Consider the following 15,714-nt stretch of genomic DNA (forward strand, 5'->3'; position numbering starts at 1 on the left):
AACGTGTGCATGTGAGAGTGGAAGTGGGAGAGAGATAGAATGTACAAACATCCAAGTTTATTGTCATACACAAGTACGGTGAGGTACACAGGTACAAAACTTCCTCGCAGTAGCATCACAGAGTTACAGACAACACACAGAATTACACTATTTCATTTTGGATACCTAACATAATTTTATGAGAGTAAGTGTTCGGCATGGACTAGAAGGGCCGAGATGGCCTGTTTCCGTGCTGTAATTGTTATATGGTTATATGATATTAAACTGGCATCTGAAACTACATAACATTTTGCGTATACCCTACAGAAGCAAAGGGTGAAAAGTGTAATCCAGGTAACTGTGGAATTCAGCATCTGCTGGTTGGATATAATTGAGCACCTGTCCAAAGAAACAGCACAAACACAAAGGCAACAATAAAAGGAGCCAACATCATATCAAGCTCCAAATTCTTCAAGATGTGAACATAATGGGATGAAGCTGGGCTGTCTGCTGAGAACTGAGCATTTGAGGAAGGTTAGAGTACAAAGTGGAGAACAAAGTGAGACTGAAAGAAATGTTAAGTCATAATTATGTGATGGACAATTGGAAGGGAAAGGAAAAGTCTCTTACTGAATGAAGGATGAAACAATGGATGAAATGTAACAATCGAGTCTGGGTGCTCTGAAAAAGAATGAGTTTGTGCATATAAGAAAGCTTAAGAGCATACATGTGCTGGAACATAGCATTCAGCCTAGACTCTCAGGATTCAGCAAGGATGATGACTTGAAAAGCACCAACTGTCTTGAAGACATGCAACTGTGAGTGAATTAAGGCAGCTCAAATCCACATGAAATATGTCTGAGCCAGATACAGTTACTGTTGAAAGTGGCTGTGAAAACAAATTTAGTGGATAACCTGATCAAAGCAGCAAAGCATTTACAGTGATCAGGGTAATGAAGTAAACAAGCATTATGCCACAGAAGACAGTGGACATCCTTCAATTTACCATAAAACCCCAAATTGCTGGAAATAGAAATCCAAACAGAATCTGCCAACAGAGAAACAAGGTTAATATTTCAGATTGATAACACTGAACAACAAAGATTTTGCTTCCTGAATACACTTGAGTGTATTTTATGGATTTTGCCTGCTGATCATGAAAATCACTGTCAAATTTCCCTATCATGCACTATCTTTTTGAAATTGCCTATATTTGTTATTTCAATTCATAATTCAAGTCATTTACAATGCTGCCCACAACGTCAGCTGAAAAGTTTGCTATATTGTCCAGGAATGCCTGGGCATGCTTAGGCAGGGCAGATGCTGCATGGCAGGATAAATTTTAGAAAGGCTATAAATTTCCATGTAAGATTTCGATATTTGAGATTGATGTTTCCCAGAATAATTAATGCCAAAATTAAGGAAGGCATTTTTGTTGGTCCACAAATCTAACAGGTCATCACTGACAAGCAATTCAAAGGACTTCAATGTTGTTAAAAATTTTCTTGGGAACTACAGTGCACCAAACTACATGCAGCTGGATGACAATACGCTTCAAGCATACAAAACCATGAAGTGCAACATGTCACTAAAGACTCATTTTCTGCATTCCCATTTAGACTTCTTCCCTGCAAATCCTGGCACTGTCAGTGATGAGCACGCTGAAAAGTTTTACCAGGACATTGCAGTCATGGAGTAACAGTACCAAGGCAACTGGAATCCATCAATGATGGCTGATTATTGTTGGACACTTGGGCCTGAAACACTGAATACAAATGAAAATCTCCAAAACTTTTTTTTAGCTTAGTTGAACTATTGCAAAGTGTCAGCACCGTTACGCAATTAAACATATTCAATAAAAGTCAATTACTTGTTTCTCCAAATTCCTACATGAAACAAGCAGTCTGAAATTATATCTATGCTCAGCTTCAAATGGTCTATCATAAACAAAAAAAATTCTAAGAAAGCAACACTTACAAAAAATTAATTGTCCAGTGTAACCTTTCTTCATATTTAAGAAAATTAAGTTAGGATCCAAATAGTTGCTGTACTGTATGTTTTCTTGCAGGTTTAGCTTTCCTATACTTGCTTAAATGTTTGTATAATCTCCTGTTTGCCTTTAAAATTTTAGTAACCTGCTGAGTAATATCAAATCAAAGTAACCTTTTTATGTATATAAAATGGGAATGATGGCAGCCAACACAAAATGCTGGAGGAACTCAGCAGGCCAGACGTTGTCCTAAAGAATAGTCTCGACCTGAAACATTGACTATTTACTCTTTTCCATAGATGCTGCCTGGCCTGCTGAGTTTCTCCAGCATTTTGTGTATGTTGCTTTGGATTTCCAACATCTGCAAATTTTCTAGTATTTATGATGGCAGCCAAGGTAGATTTGGAACCTCTAGAGCATGAAGCTGGTGAAGTAATAAAGAAATTACAGATAAAGCTAAACATTTTTGCTTCAATCTTCTAGGTGGAAGATACTGCAATTATCCCTTAGATGAAAGGTAGACTTCAAGCAACAAGGAAGAACAAGTAAAAATCAATCACAGGGAAATAAACAAACAAATCACCAGGGCTCAGTGGCTTTAACCCATAGGTTTAAAAGGAAATAGCTGCAGAGATAATGCACTTGCTGTTTGAAAATATTAAGACTCACTCAATTCTGGAAGCTATCAGAAGATTGGTAAACAGCCAATATCATTCCCTTGTTCAGAAAGAGAGCAAGAGGAAAAGCAGAAAACTACATGCCAGATAGTTAGAAATCTATTGTTGGCAAGACACTAGAGCCATATATAAGTGAGGAAATAACTGCCAGTTTGAGAAAGCTGAATATAATAAAGCATTGTCAACATGCTTTTATGCAGGGTAAACATATTTGACAAATTTGCTCAAATTCTTTGAGAACATTAATGAATGTTGACAGAAGGAAACCTGTATATGTTGCATATTTCAATTTCCAAAGAACATTTGATAAGGTGCTGTTGGCCAGAAAGACCTTCAGTCTACAAATCAGTGCATTCGAATTAATCAATGACACTGGAAGCAGATGGACTAATTGCCTTTGTCCTTGCCATGAATAAGGAGATGGAGGGCCATTTTATGAAGAGATTGTGTTCTCTATTTTGTGTGTTAGTCCCTTGGTTTGATCAGTGTTTTAAAGATGACACAATGATGCCTCAGGTAGTCTGCTGAACTAGGGATCATTTCCAATTAAGAAGTTATTTGTGAGATTGTCTTTGGTTGGATATAACATGCAGGTTTGTGAATGTGTGATTCGAGCTGGTGGCTGATTGAGAACAAACAGCCATAAATTACTGATAGTCTCTTGTTGGAAAGAGGTCAATAAATGGATGCTGGCCTGGAGGAGAGCCAGTAGAAAGCTGTTAAAGGTCAGCCAATGACACCGAAATGCAATATTTGAATTGGCAAGAAATGAATACAAAAACAGACACTTCAAGTGGACTGGTGGCAGTAACTCTGTAGGAGACCAACTATTATGGATGTGAGGAACCCCATGGACACTTGGAGATTCAAAACAGGACAACGAAGAACATGTGGCCAGCAGCAGAAACTCCATATTTACTGGTATTACATTTTCTGTTCTTTGTTCATGGAAGTCAGGAAAACGTAGCTGGTGTGCACTCAGATATTGGTTGTGTAGGTTCATGTGTTCTGCCATTGAGATAATAAAGGTACTTAGAGGTAAATACAGGTTCTCTCTCTGTGCATTCTTGATCATTATTACAAGGGGTGATTCTCACAACAGTGCTGCATAAGAGGCTGGTGCATAAAATAAGAGCCCATGTAGTGGAGGAAATGTTTTAACATGGATGGAAAACTGGTGGTCACAAAGAAAAGAGTTGGAAGAAATTGGTCCTTTTCAGTCTGGAAAAATGTAACTAGAAGAGTATCCCAGGGATCTTGGGCCTCGAATTTTCACTATTTACATTCAACATCTGGAGGAGGATATGAAAGGCAAGATTTCTAAATTTATCAATAATATGAAAATAGTTGGATGGGCATATTGTGATGAGGACATTGATTTTGCAGTGAGATAGAGGAAAATCTAGCAACTGGAATTTAATGTGGGGAAGTGAGAAGTGATGCATTTAAGTGAGAGGAATCAAACTGCAGATTGCCTCAATGGAGAGAGACTGCTTATGAGTGAAGTTTAGAGGTATCTAGGTTTTCTTGTGCATAAATTATTAAAGTTTGCAAGTAAATCCAAAAAGGTGGCAAATGGCAAGTTGGTCTTTATAGTGAGAGTATTGGAGTTTAAGTTGGGAGATTTTCTGACAGTTGTATAGGGTTTTGGTGAAGTCACACATGAATTCTGTGCAGAGGTTTGGTTCCTTTACCTATAAAAAGGATAGAGGCAGTTCCAAAGTAGTTTCACAAGGCTAATTCCCGAGATGAATGAGCTTTCTTCTCCAGAGAGATTAGATAGATTAGTCTGTATTCCTTGGAGTTTAGAAAAATGAGCGGTGACCTAATGCAGAAGAAGTGAATCTCTGGATCTCTCTGCCTCTGAGTCTGGTAGAGGTTAGATCAATGGATATTTCTAAAGTGTATGCAGATAGATACTTGAAAGACTGATAAACTAAGGGTTGTAGGGAACAGGTACAGTGGAGAGTTGAGTCCAGCACAGAACATCCATGATCATATTGAATGAGGGGGCAGACTTAAGGGGCCTGGTAGCCTAATCTTGCTCATTTTCTTTTGTTCTTGCATTTCAGAAAATGGAAACCTAACATAATAATTGAAAATACTCAAAACGCCGACCATATATTTTTGACAATGGTATAGTACTGTTCTTCATTTATGGCAAATTAATCTGTTCAAATGACATATTGAAAGCAATGAGAAAATATATTGGTACAATAATATTTTTATTAAGTTTAAGCCATACCTCTGTACAAAATGAGGAAGTGCTCCATTCCTTGTCCTGGTCATCTTTTGCCTTTATTATTGCATACAAGCCAAAAAAGAAGCAAAATATTTAAAGTTAATGTATTGTACATTAAAGCTGTGAACAGATGCATAGACAACTATTTTTTCAATGGAGAGTCTAAGTTCAGAGTAGATTTATAATCAAAATACATACGTGTTTCCATATACCACATTGAGATTCATTTTTTTTAGGCATTTAAAGTAATTTAATAGAATTTTAAGATAAACAGGCACACATTTAAAAATGTGCAAAGGAAGACAGTGAAAGCAAGTCTGTAGGGTATAAGATCAGTTCAGAGTAGTGGTGGCTGAAGTTGTCAAGAATGGTTCAGGAGCCTGATGGTTATTGGGTAATAATTGTTCCCTAACCTGGTGGTGTAGGACCCAAATGTTTGTACCTCTTGCTCAATGATAGTAGTGAGAAGAGGGCATGGCCTGGACGGTGGAGGTCTTTGATGATACTTTCTTGTGATAGTGTTCTAGGTAAATGTACTCAGTAGCGAGGAAGGCTTTGTCTGCGATGGGCTGGGTGTATCCACCACATTCTGTAGCCTATGTATCCCTGAGCATTGGTGTTTCTATACTAGGCCATGATATAATCAGTCAGGATGATCTCCACTATTCACCTACAGAGGTTTGTCAAAGTTTCTAGTAACATGCTAAATCTACACAAACTTCGAAGAAAGTAGAGGCGCAGTCATGCCTTGTCACAGAAACAACTTGATTTATTTAAATATCAAAATAGATATCTTGTTTTTTTAAATAACAGAGTATGCTAGAAAATAGGTTTGTTGAAGTCACAAAGTAAAACCTCTTGTTTAAATTTGTTTCAAGAAACAATGCAAAAAGCCAAAATAACATATATAATAAAAATAGTAATTCCAAGACATAAGTTGACAATAATAGTTATTTTATTTCCAAAAGGATTAGCAGCCAGATGGTTCAAATGTGAGTGAGCTGACTGTTGAATGTCAAATGAATCCAAGACCATTAGGGGAATACCATCATTCCCACAATCCTGATCGAGAAGTTGCAGAACTTGGGCCTCTGCAACTAGATCCTTGACTTCCTAACTGGAAGAGCACAATCTGTGTGGATTGGTGATAACATATCCTCCTGGCTGGTGATCAACACTGGCGAACCTCAGGGGTGTGTGCTTAGCCCACTGCTCTACTCTCTATACATACGTGGCTGTGTGGCTAGGCATGGTTCAAATACCATCTACAAATTTGCTGATGATACAACCATTGTTGGTAGAATCTCAGATGGTGATGAGAGGAGTGAGATATGCCAACTAGTGGAGAGATGTTGCAGCAACATACCTGGCACTCAGTAAGTAAGACTATAGAGCTGATGGTGGACTTCAGGAAGGGTAAGACAAAGGAACATGTACCAATCTTCATAGAGGGATCAGAAGTGGAGAGAGTGATCAGCTTTAAATTCATGGGTGTCAAGATCTCTGAGGATCTAACCTGGTCCCAACATATAAATGTAGTTACAAAGAAGGCAAGACAGCAGCTATACTTTATTAGGAGTTTGAAGCTATATGGCATGTCAACAGATACACTCAAAAACTTCTATAGTTGTACTGTGGCGAGCATTCTGGCTGGCTGCATCAATGTCTGGTATGGAGGGGCTACTGCAAAGGACTGAAAGAAGCTGCAGAAGGTTGTAAATCCAGTCAGCTCCATCTTGGGTAGTAGCCTACCAAGTACCCAGGTCATCTTTAGGGAGCGGTGTCTCAGAAAGGCAGCATCTATTATTAAGGACCTTCAGCCCCCAGGGCATGTCCTTTTCTCACTGTTACCATCAGGTAGGAGGCTCTGAAGCCTGAAGGTACACACTCAGTGATTCAGGAACAGTTGCTTTCCCTCTGCCATCTGATTCCTAAATGGATATTGAATCTTTGGACACCATCTTACTTTTTAAAAAATATACAGTCCGCTCTCCTTATCCACGGGGGATTGATTCCGGGACACCTCGCGGATACGAAAATTCGCGGATGCTCAAGTCCCTGATTCAACCTGTCTCAATCCGGTAGACCTTAGGACCCAGCGGAACCCCAGACCTTATTTAACCCATCTCAGAGTGGTGCACATTAGGACTCGGTGCCAGAGCTTTGAATGCACAGTGTTTCTGTTCACGAAAATTATCATGATCACAATTGAAAAGAAAGTGGAAATAATAAAGTGATCGGAAAGAGGTGAAACGCCATCGATCACCGGAAAAGCATTAGGCTAGGTCGGTCAACGATCGGAACAATTTTAAAGGATAAAGTGAGAAAGGCTCTGCCCCGATGAAAGCTACAATTATTACTAAGCAACACAGTGGTTTAATTATTAGGTTTTGGGGTTTTGATCCTCCACATCAACCTGGCACGGTGGAGAGCGCACTAGGGAGCAATCTGTTCCGAGTCCTGAGAACTTCTGTTCCCGAGCCCGGCGCTGGAATATACATTCTTAAGTGTTTTATATGCATAGAAAGGTAAAATACATACTATATACTAAGACAAACGTTTGACTAACTGACACTAAATAATACTGGATGTACTTGTTCCGACTTACTTAGTAAGAGAACTTCCGATTTTTTTTTATTCCAATGCACGATAACCCATGCACATCCTCTTGTATACTTTAAATCATCTCTAGATTACTTATAATACCTAATACAATGTAAATGCTATGTAAAATGGTTGTTATACTGCATTGTTTAGGGAATAATGACAAGAAAAAAGTCTGTACATGCTCGAACAACAAGTGCTGGAAGAGCACTTCTGGGTTTTCACGATTCATTGAATTTGCGTGTGCGGAATCCACGGATAACGAGGGCCCACTGTACAGTAATTCTGTTTTTGCACGTTTTAAAAGATCTATTCAATATACATAATTGATTTACTTGTTTATTTATTATTTAAAAAAAATATTTATTATTATTATTTTTTTCTCTATTCTAGATTATGTATTGCATTGAACTGCTGCAGCTAAGATAACAAATTTCACATCACATGCCGGTGATAATAAACCTGATTCTGATTACTAAGGCACCAATCCTGATCACCTTATCAAGAAAACTTACTCAATAAATGAATGAAAAGACATTCTGACCAAATTATAGATCCTTACTCATAAAATTGTGAAATTCGTCATGAAAATGGTATCTTAACCCCATCATGAATCAAAACAAAACTGTAGAATACTATTGCTAGAAGCCAAAGGACACGTGTGAGGCGTCATCTCTTGACCATAATATTCCCTTTCTCTTTTCAAGCTGCATAATTAGGCTGACCATATCTTTTTTTACCCTAAAGCTGGATAGAAGATATGAAGCAGTAATACCAAAGGAAGCTGATTATTCTTGATGATGTGGTTGGCGCTCTCCTAAATGGACATGATATAGTCACTGCTGTCCTTTGACTGCAGCAAAGGGTTTTATGGGTGTCTCATAGTGCGTCAGTACAGGTTATGAGATGTTATGTCATGTTTAAATTTAGAGAAGATCCGATGTTCAGTTTTTGAATCTAGTCAAGACTTTTATACATTGTGGGGACCATTTTTGAGATATTTTCAAAATCTTTGATTTGTTGTAAAAGTACAGATGGTGGCTAATAATATATTTTATTATATGATAAGGTTTTGTTTTTCCTTTTTTCTTGCTTTTCCTAACAGCTCTGACTTTGGTAGTGGGTTTAGATTTTTTTTCTGTATAACTAAATTATTATATTTCAATACTATGATTTAATTTAATTTTTATAAATACAGGGCTTTGTGACTGTAACTATATTTTTAATACAATGTATTTGTTACTTATTTGACTTATGATATGTATCTTCTTTTACTCTGTATTCCTTTATGCAGAAACTAATAAAAATATTGAAAGAGAAGTACGTCATTACAATAAGATTTAACAATCTCTTATTGATGGGTGGCAATTAGATCTGTCCCAATCCTGCACATGCTGATAGTGATATGTGACTGCTTGAAATAGAACTGCCCTGCCCTTTAACTCTGGTTGGTGTCGCTGCTGAGGCTGGCTGTGCGCATGCGTTGTGGTGTTGTGTTCTGATTTCCATGATGGCGGATGATGGGTGAAAATGGAGCAGTTGATTTTGGCGAATGAGCAATTTTATACAAATATATAACCCTGAACTTTGCCTGCAATCTGTAAGTTAGCACATTTTAAGTTGATTTAGCCAAAAAAAAAGTGCTGCTGTAATGCACCGTTTGCACTAATTGGAGGTCACAAACAGATAGACAGAGCATGAGAGTTCTAGTAGTATATAGGTAATGTTAAAATACAGAAGTGACAAGTAACCAAATAAAAGATGTAGCCAAATCTGAGTCGTACATGAACACTGCATTATATGATTGACATTTAGGTAATCATTTTTAAATGGTGTGCAGTAGAATTTTTCACATTATACGGCTAATTTTTAAGCATTGATGCAAATGATCAAATAAAGACAAGCAATGCATTAATCAGAAAAAAATCAAACTTAAATATACATTGGAACAACTGCGATGGTACTGATAAGACTATTATAAAGCTGACTTATTTAACAAAAGGATTGGAAACATGCTGTACCTTGTCGAGGATTCCACGATCTGTTAAGTCAGTTTCTGATTCTAAATGCTCATACAAAGAATTTCTGAAAAATGTTTTCTGAAGATTGGATGTGGAAGCAGTCAGCTTTTCAAAACTTTCCTGAATCTCTAAGAGTCACAACACAACAAAGAAACCAGATTTTTTATGCTAAATATTTGATCACATAATTGTTTCTTATTACAGTATATTAATACAGTCTGGCTGACATATTCCCTAAAGGTTATGTTAACCATTAAATAGTCAAATTTATAAGATACAGATTGTGCCCACGTTAAAATAAATAGTTGACCCTTTTAAAGCCATTAGCTGGGACCTGGTACTGAGTCCTGACCCAAAATTGACTTATCATTTTGTATCTACAAATACTGCTTGATCCACTGTGTTCCAGCAAATTTGTTTTTTCTTGCTTACGTTCCAACTTCCAGCATCTGCAATTGATACAGTATTATATGGACACCGCCTATTTAAAGCATAGAAATAGGGGTGTCTAAATGATACTTAATGGTGGGGTGAAGATATGTCTTTACCAAAGAAGGTGTAAGGCACTCCATCCCTCTGCTAGCCTGCAGGTTGCTCTTGGGCAAGGTGTAGCACCTGCTTAGTCCCTCAATCAGAGTCATGTGAAGGCATAGGAGCAGCTGGTATCACATGCCCTAGTTATGTGACCACTGACATCAGACAGACTCTCTTTGAAAAGTATTGATAATGGTTGGAGTCACCCTTTTTGTAAAGACACTGCCCAGAAGAGGCAATGGCAAACACTTCTGTGGAAAAATTTGCCAAGAACAATCATGGTCATGTGACCACAATCATTCATGCCAAACAACATGGCACAATGATGATATATAATACTCTGTCAAACTTTAGAAACACAGACACTGCAGATGCTGGAAGGTTGAATTCAGAATGAAAAAAAAGTCTGCTGTAGGAAGGTGGTTGATCAAGCAGCATCTATAAAGGATAGTGATGTATTTGGTCAGGACCCTATACCATCTCCCAGGAAAAAAGGCTTCTACAGGAATCTGAACAATTTATCTTAACTTAGACATAACCTGCATCTCATAAATGTGACTGTTTAATGGCTAACATGATTTTATTAATGCATCACCCACACTCAGTTCTATCATCACTTCCTTCCTGCCTTTGGTACTTTTTCCTTTGCCTCTGTCAAGGCTTTTGGAGAAAATATAGAAATTGATAATAGTTAGTCGAGTGGTACAAAATACAAATGGAATGCCAGTTTTTACTTCAAGATGACTGAAATACAAACATGCAAAACATATTATGTTCATATAAAGTTTATTATACTCCAGCTAGGGTACTGCATTTTTCCCTGTGAATCACATCTCAGGAAAGAGCCAAAAGATATTATTTATCAAAATGAGACTGAAAATAAAAGAGTTCATCAATGAGGATGATTGCATTTGGTATGCATTTACAGGTATTTCCTTAAACATGGAAAATTAAAGGATTTTTGAGGTACTAAGATGTTTAAGATAACTGAAGTTTTTAATAGTTTTTATTTGTTCAGTTTCAAAGGCAGAAGTATCTAGAACAAGGCATATCATTCACTTTTATCTTTGAGATAAAATTTTGCAAAATGAACACTCAAACTTTGGTACCTTTCATTTCATTTCAAATTTCAAATTGCTTTTTGTTTTAGAAAATGAATACGACAGTCCTGCCTGAAAGCTGTAATTTAAATACATTTACATTTTTCTTTGTTGTGTCTATAACAAGGCAAAGTTACTTTGGTTTATAATTAAGATCAATCTTTAAAATGGGCAGGCAAAATTACATAATTATCATAAATCCATTTCATAAAGCAGGGTAGCCATGGAAATATCTGTGTCACATATTTTTCCTATGATAAGGCTTTTTGCTGTCATTCCTGTTTGGTACAGTCTCTTTAAGCATACTTACTGAATTTCACACCATTCTTTATCCCAGCCAGTTTAAACTTTACTAAATCAAAGAATTCTTTGACTTGCTTGTCATAAAGTTTTCTAATGCTTTCAGCATATACCTGTTGAAAAAGAAACGGAGAATTAAAATGGTAAGAAGGGAAAACTTGCAATCGTCAAAATATACTCTAATCATAACATTTTTCTGGATTTCACCTGTTCTATGGATTTATAAAAGATGTAATAAGTTCCAAATACAGTCTCAAAGATTGTTCTATCAGATGTTCTTCCTTTGTGTGGTAGAAACAGCTACTAAGAACTTCCATCATAAATTGTTTTCAAAAAATTCAAAGTAAACTTATCAAAGTGCATATGTCTCCATATACTACCCTAAGATTCATTTTCTTGCTGGCATTCACAGTAAATTTAAAGAAGCACAATAAAAACAATTAAAAACTACACACAAAGACTGACAAATACCGTACAAATACAAAAAGTAAACTAAAATTATATTAATATGTAAATAAGTAACAAATCATACTGAAAATATCAGTTGTAGAGTCCTTGAAAATGAGTCCATAGGTTGTGGAATCAGATGTGCTTTATGCTGAAATTTCTTATTTCAGTTCTAATTTGCAATTATGTACATGGCCATCCATTGATAAAGCTGATTATTCAGATTTAATAGACTACTTTGATAGACTATGCCAAACCTGCATACTTCTCAGTACTATACATGGTCCCGCTCTGTAGTTCAGATATTTTGGCTTAGAACTTCAGACAGCAATATTCCTGCAGACCACACAACGGAATTCTATTACCTGTTTCTCATACACTGAAGATGAACTTCCAGTGTCTTGTCATGGGTTTTCAGAGCATCTAACACATACACATATACAGGTACTGGCAGTTTGTGCCTGATTTTAATGGTAAGCTCAGTGTTTTAAGATGGTGTGCAATGCATGTTTTGACAAAAATTCACATAGCCCTTCTGATTAAACAAAATGACGTAAGCTGTAACCAGCCTTGAGGGCTGATTCCCATTAAGGGGGCCCAACATTAGTTGAGGCATTGCAGGAAGTACCAAGCCATTGCCTTCCAGAGAGATCTAAGAATTTTTCACTCAGCTCACTGTATCATCAAGACTCGGAATTTGTTTTGCATCCCTTCAATAATCAAATCTGATTTCATCATTCAAATGTCAACTCCCAATCATTACTGATTCTCTCCCTGACCCTCTGATTTCCCTCAATTCTATTCACTAATCACATTACTAATCAACTGTATTTCACCTCTGTGATGGCTGCTGGATTTCTCCATAACAATGTTTTGATTATCTTTCAAATAGCACTCCTCTCAAAGCCACCTAAACCCTCCCAATTCCCATCCTCTTTATAAAAGAAAACCCAAATCCACCAAACTGTGACTGGCAGCTCAACAAACAGACTTCCTTTACAAGCTGGAACAAATGATGACATCTAACATTGCTTCTACTTTCAGCAAAACTATTTATTCTGCTGCTTGCTTCCACTCTAGTGCCTGTTTCCTCAGTCTTTGTTTTGTAGTGTCAAGGATCGTTTAAGAATAAGTTATTATGCAATTAAAACTAATAACTAGGATGGACAAACTAAACAATTTTGCACATATTTTAAAGAATTAGTAAGGCAGCTTCATTCCATTTTAGACATTTAAAATCCTTTGAAGATTCCTGATTTACATATATGCAGGTCCTGGCAGTTTGTGCCTGATTTTAATGGCAATAGCTAAATGTTGTTAATGTCACTTACTTTTAATAGTAGATTTCTGTGCAATGTAGTTGATAACTCCCTTTGGTTTTAAAACAGATATTATTAAATTAATTAATATCATAAAGTAATGTCACATGAATAAGTAATCATGTATTTACATCACAATTTGTTGGCCTTCCTATCTTATAGACCACATTTTTGACAGGCAAATAAACATACCTTAGACAAGTCATTAAATATAGCAGGTTTGCTGCTTTTTAGCCAGGCCATTAAAGGGCTGTATGGTAACAGTTCATCATGATAAAATTTATGCTTGGGGAAGATCAGTTCTCCAGTCTGCTGCATCAAACTAACACTTTGGTCACTTCCCTTAAAAGCAAGAAAGAGTAAAAGTCTTCAGAATATTTAGCAAATGAAACAAGATCACTCAACTTTGCCTCCAAGATTATACAAATATTTCAGCAAAACTTCCAGATAACATACATAAACATTGAAATAGAGGTAAAAAAAAAGGCACATTCTGTGGAGTTAATAAGGCTTGTTACTAAGTATGCAGATCAAGAGTTTCTGTAACCTTCTTCAGTTTGACAACCCCATTATTCAGCAATTTAGTTGAATTTGAACACAAAATCTGAGTTTGGACATACCACCTCCAGCAAAAGAAAATTCATGGTCCTTAACGATGACAGACATCCTTGAGCTGTTAATTTTCTATAGATTAGACATTTGCTGTTGGTTCACCAAGCTTAGGTACTGAAAATGATTACCTGATAGAGGCTGCTAGTGTCTTTGCCAATTAACTAAACTCTGAAAACTTGTACTTGTTACTCAATTGCATTTTATTTACTTGTGCATAAGGAGAACAGCTTGAACTCTGCAACCAAACTGTAAGTCTGAACAAAAAAATGGCATTTATATACAGAGTTTGAAGCTTGAAACAGATATTGACCAATTGCTAACATTGAGGCTGTTTTATAACCTTTTTTGCATAATCAATTACACTACAATAATTATTAATAACCAATAGAATCTGCATATTAAAAGCCAACAATGCTTCAGTATTAGTAAAGTAATTGACCAAAAATCACTGCTTTTTGAACACAAGCACTTGCAAGTGACGCTATTTAAAAACCGTTTCCTCGAAGCACATTGTAGTGTCTAATGGCCGAACAACATGTATGTGAGTGACAGCAAGTCTGTCCCAATTAAGCAGTCTAGTGTCCTAAATAAACAAAGGGAATTCCAGCTATTTAATTTATTTATTTTGGTTACTTAAGAGTCAGCTACCCTGATGCGGGATGGCCCAGTTAACCAGAATCAACTGTATTCCTTACTGAAATTTATAGTTTTTTTATTATGTATTGAATGTACCACAGCCACAAAACAAAAAATTTCACAACATATGCCAGTGATATTAAATCTGATTTTGATTAGCAACATCCTAACAATTACTGCTGGAAAAAAATTCAACAGGACCAGTCCATAAACATTGAGGCATCCCATGACCGATCTTGAAACATCTGAACCACTATTCGATAGCCCAATGTTTATTCATCAGCAGCAAGGCTTATATCAAGGATATGATAGAATACTCTTCATTTACCTATATTAATGCAACTCCAACAACACCTGAAACATGACTTTATCCAAGAAAAAGTGGGATAAATCTTGATTACCCACACAAAGTATTCACATATTCCACAAGTGGTAGGCTATAACTGCAGTGCAGACCTTCTAACAAGGCAGCACAATTACTCATCCAGGCTACTTCAACAGCTCCTCAGAAGAAAAAGGCTGCTTTAGTACACTACAATCCAACTCAGAAACCACTTTGACTTCGAACTACATCATTGTTCTTTTATCACCACAAGATCCAAATATTGGAACTCACTTGTAACATAATATTAGGACCATTTTTACCACTGCATAAAATTCAAGGTTGTATAATACTAACATTTATTTATTTATTTAGAGATCCAGCATGGAACAGGCCCTCCCGACCCAATGAGTCATACCACCAAGCAACCCACCTATTGAACACTAGTATAATCACAGGGAAATTTACAATGACCAATTAACCTACTAGCCAGTTTGTGGGAGGAAACCTGAGAAGCACTCAGAGGAAATCCATGTGGTTCACAGAGAGGGCATACAAACTCCTTACAGACGATGCCGGAATTGAACTCCAAACTCTGGAATGTCCCGAGCTGTAATAGCGTTATACTAACCAATAAGCTACTTTAGCAACTTGTCAAGAGCAATTAAGGGTAACCAACAAATGCTGGCCTTTTATGCCAGCATTGTTTAATTATTGAAAAATAAAAAAAGGAAACTGCTTTGAGCTGGTTTATCTGTTGGAAGTAATGACCTCACATTTATGTAAAAAAATCGTAATTTCTAAGCAGAATTTGCAGCCTTCATTAAAATAAAGAACAGTTGTGAGGAAATACATCTACTAGTGTTCTGTATCTTATGTATTTTAAATAGTTCTTGGAATTTTGAAACTTGTATGTCTAATAGTCAATGGG

The 15,714-nt window shown here is 36.6% G+C and overlaps 1 protein-coding gene across 1 annotated transcript in view; it reads right to left on the reverse strand.

The window, feature by feature from the left end:
• Positions 1 to 15,714, reverse strand: part of LOC132397740 (exocyst complex component 1-like) — a 75,355-nt gene that overhangs the window by 23,133 nt on the left and 36,508 nt on the right. Inside the window, exons 8-11 of the mRNA XM_059976502.1 lie at positions 13,406 to 13,555; positions 11,458 to 11,560; positions 9,514 to 9,641; positions 4,892 to 4,942 (exon numbers count right to left, since the gene is read on the reverse strand). Coding sequence (XP_059832485.1) covers positions 4,892 to 4,942; positions 9,514 to 9,641; positions 11,458 to 11,560; positions 13,406 to 13,555 — 432 coding nt within the window. The remainder of the gene's footprint in view (positions 1 to 4,891; positions 4,943 to 9,513; positions 9,642 to 11,457; positions 11,561 to 13,405; positions 13,556 to 15,714) is intronic.

Source organism: Hypanus sabinus, chromosome 8 (genome assembly GCF_030144855.1).
Source record: "Hypanus sabinus isolate sHypSab1 chromosome 8, sHypSab1.hap1, whole genome shotgun sequence".
Classification (NCBI taxonomy): domain Eukaryota; kingdom Metazoa; phylum Chordata; class Chondrichthyes; order Myliobatiformes; family Dasyatidae; genus Hypanus; species Hypanus sabinus.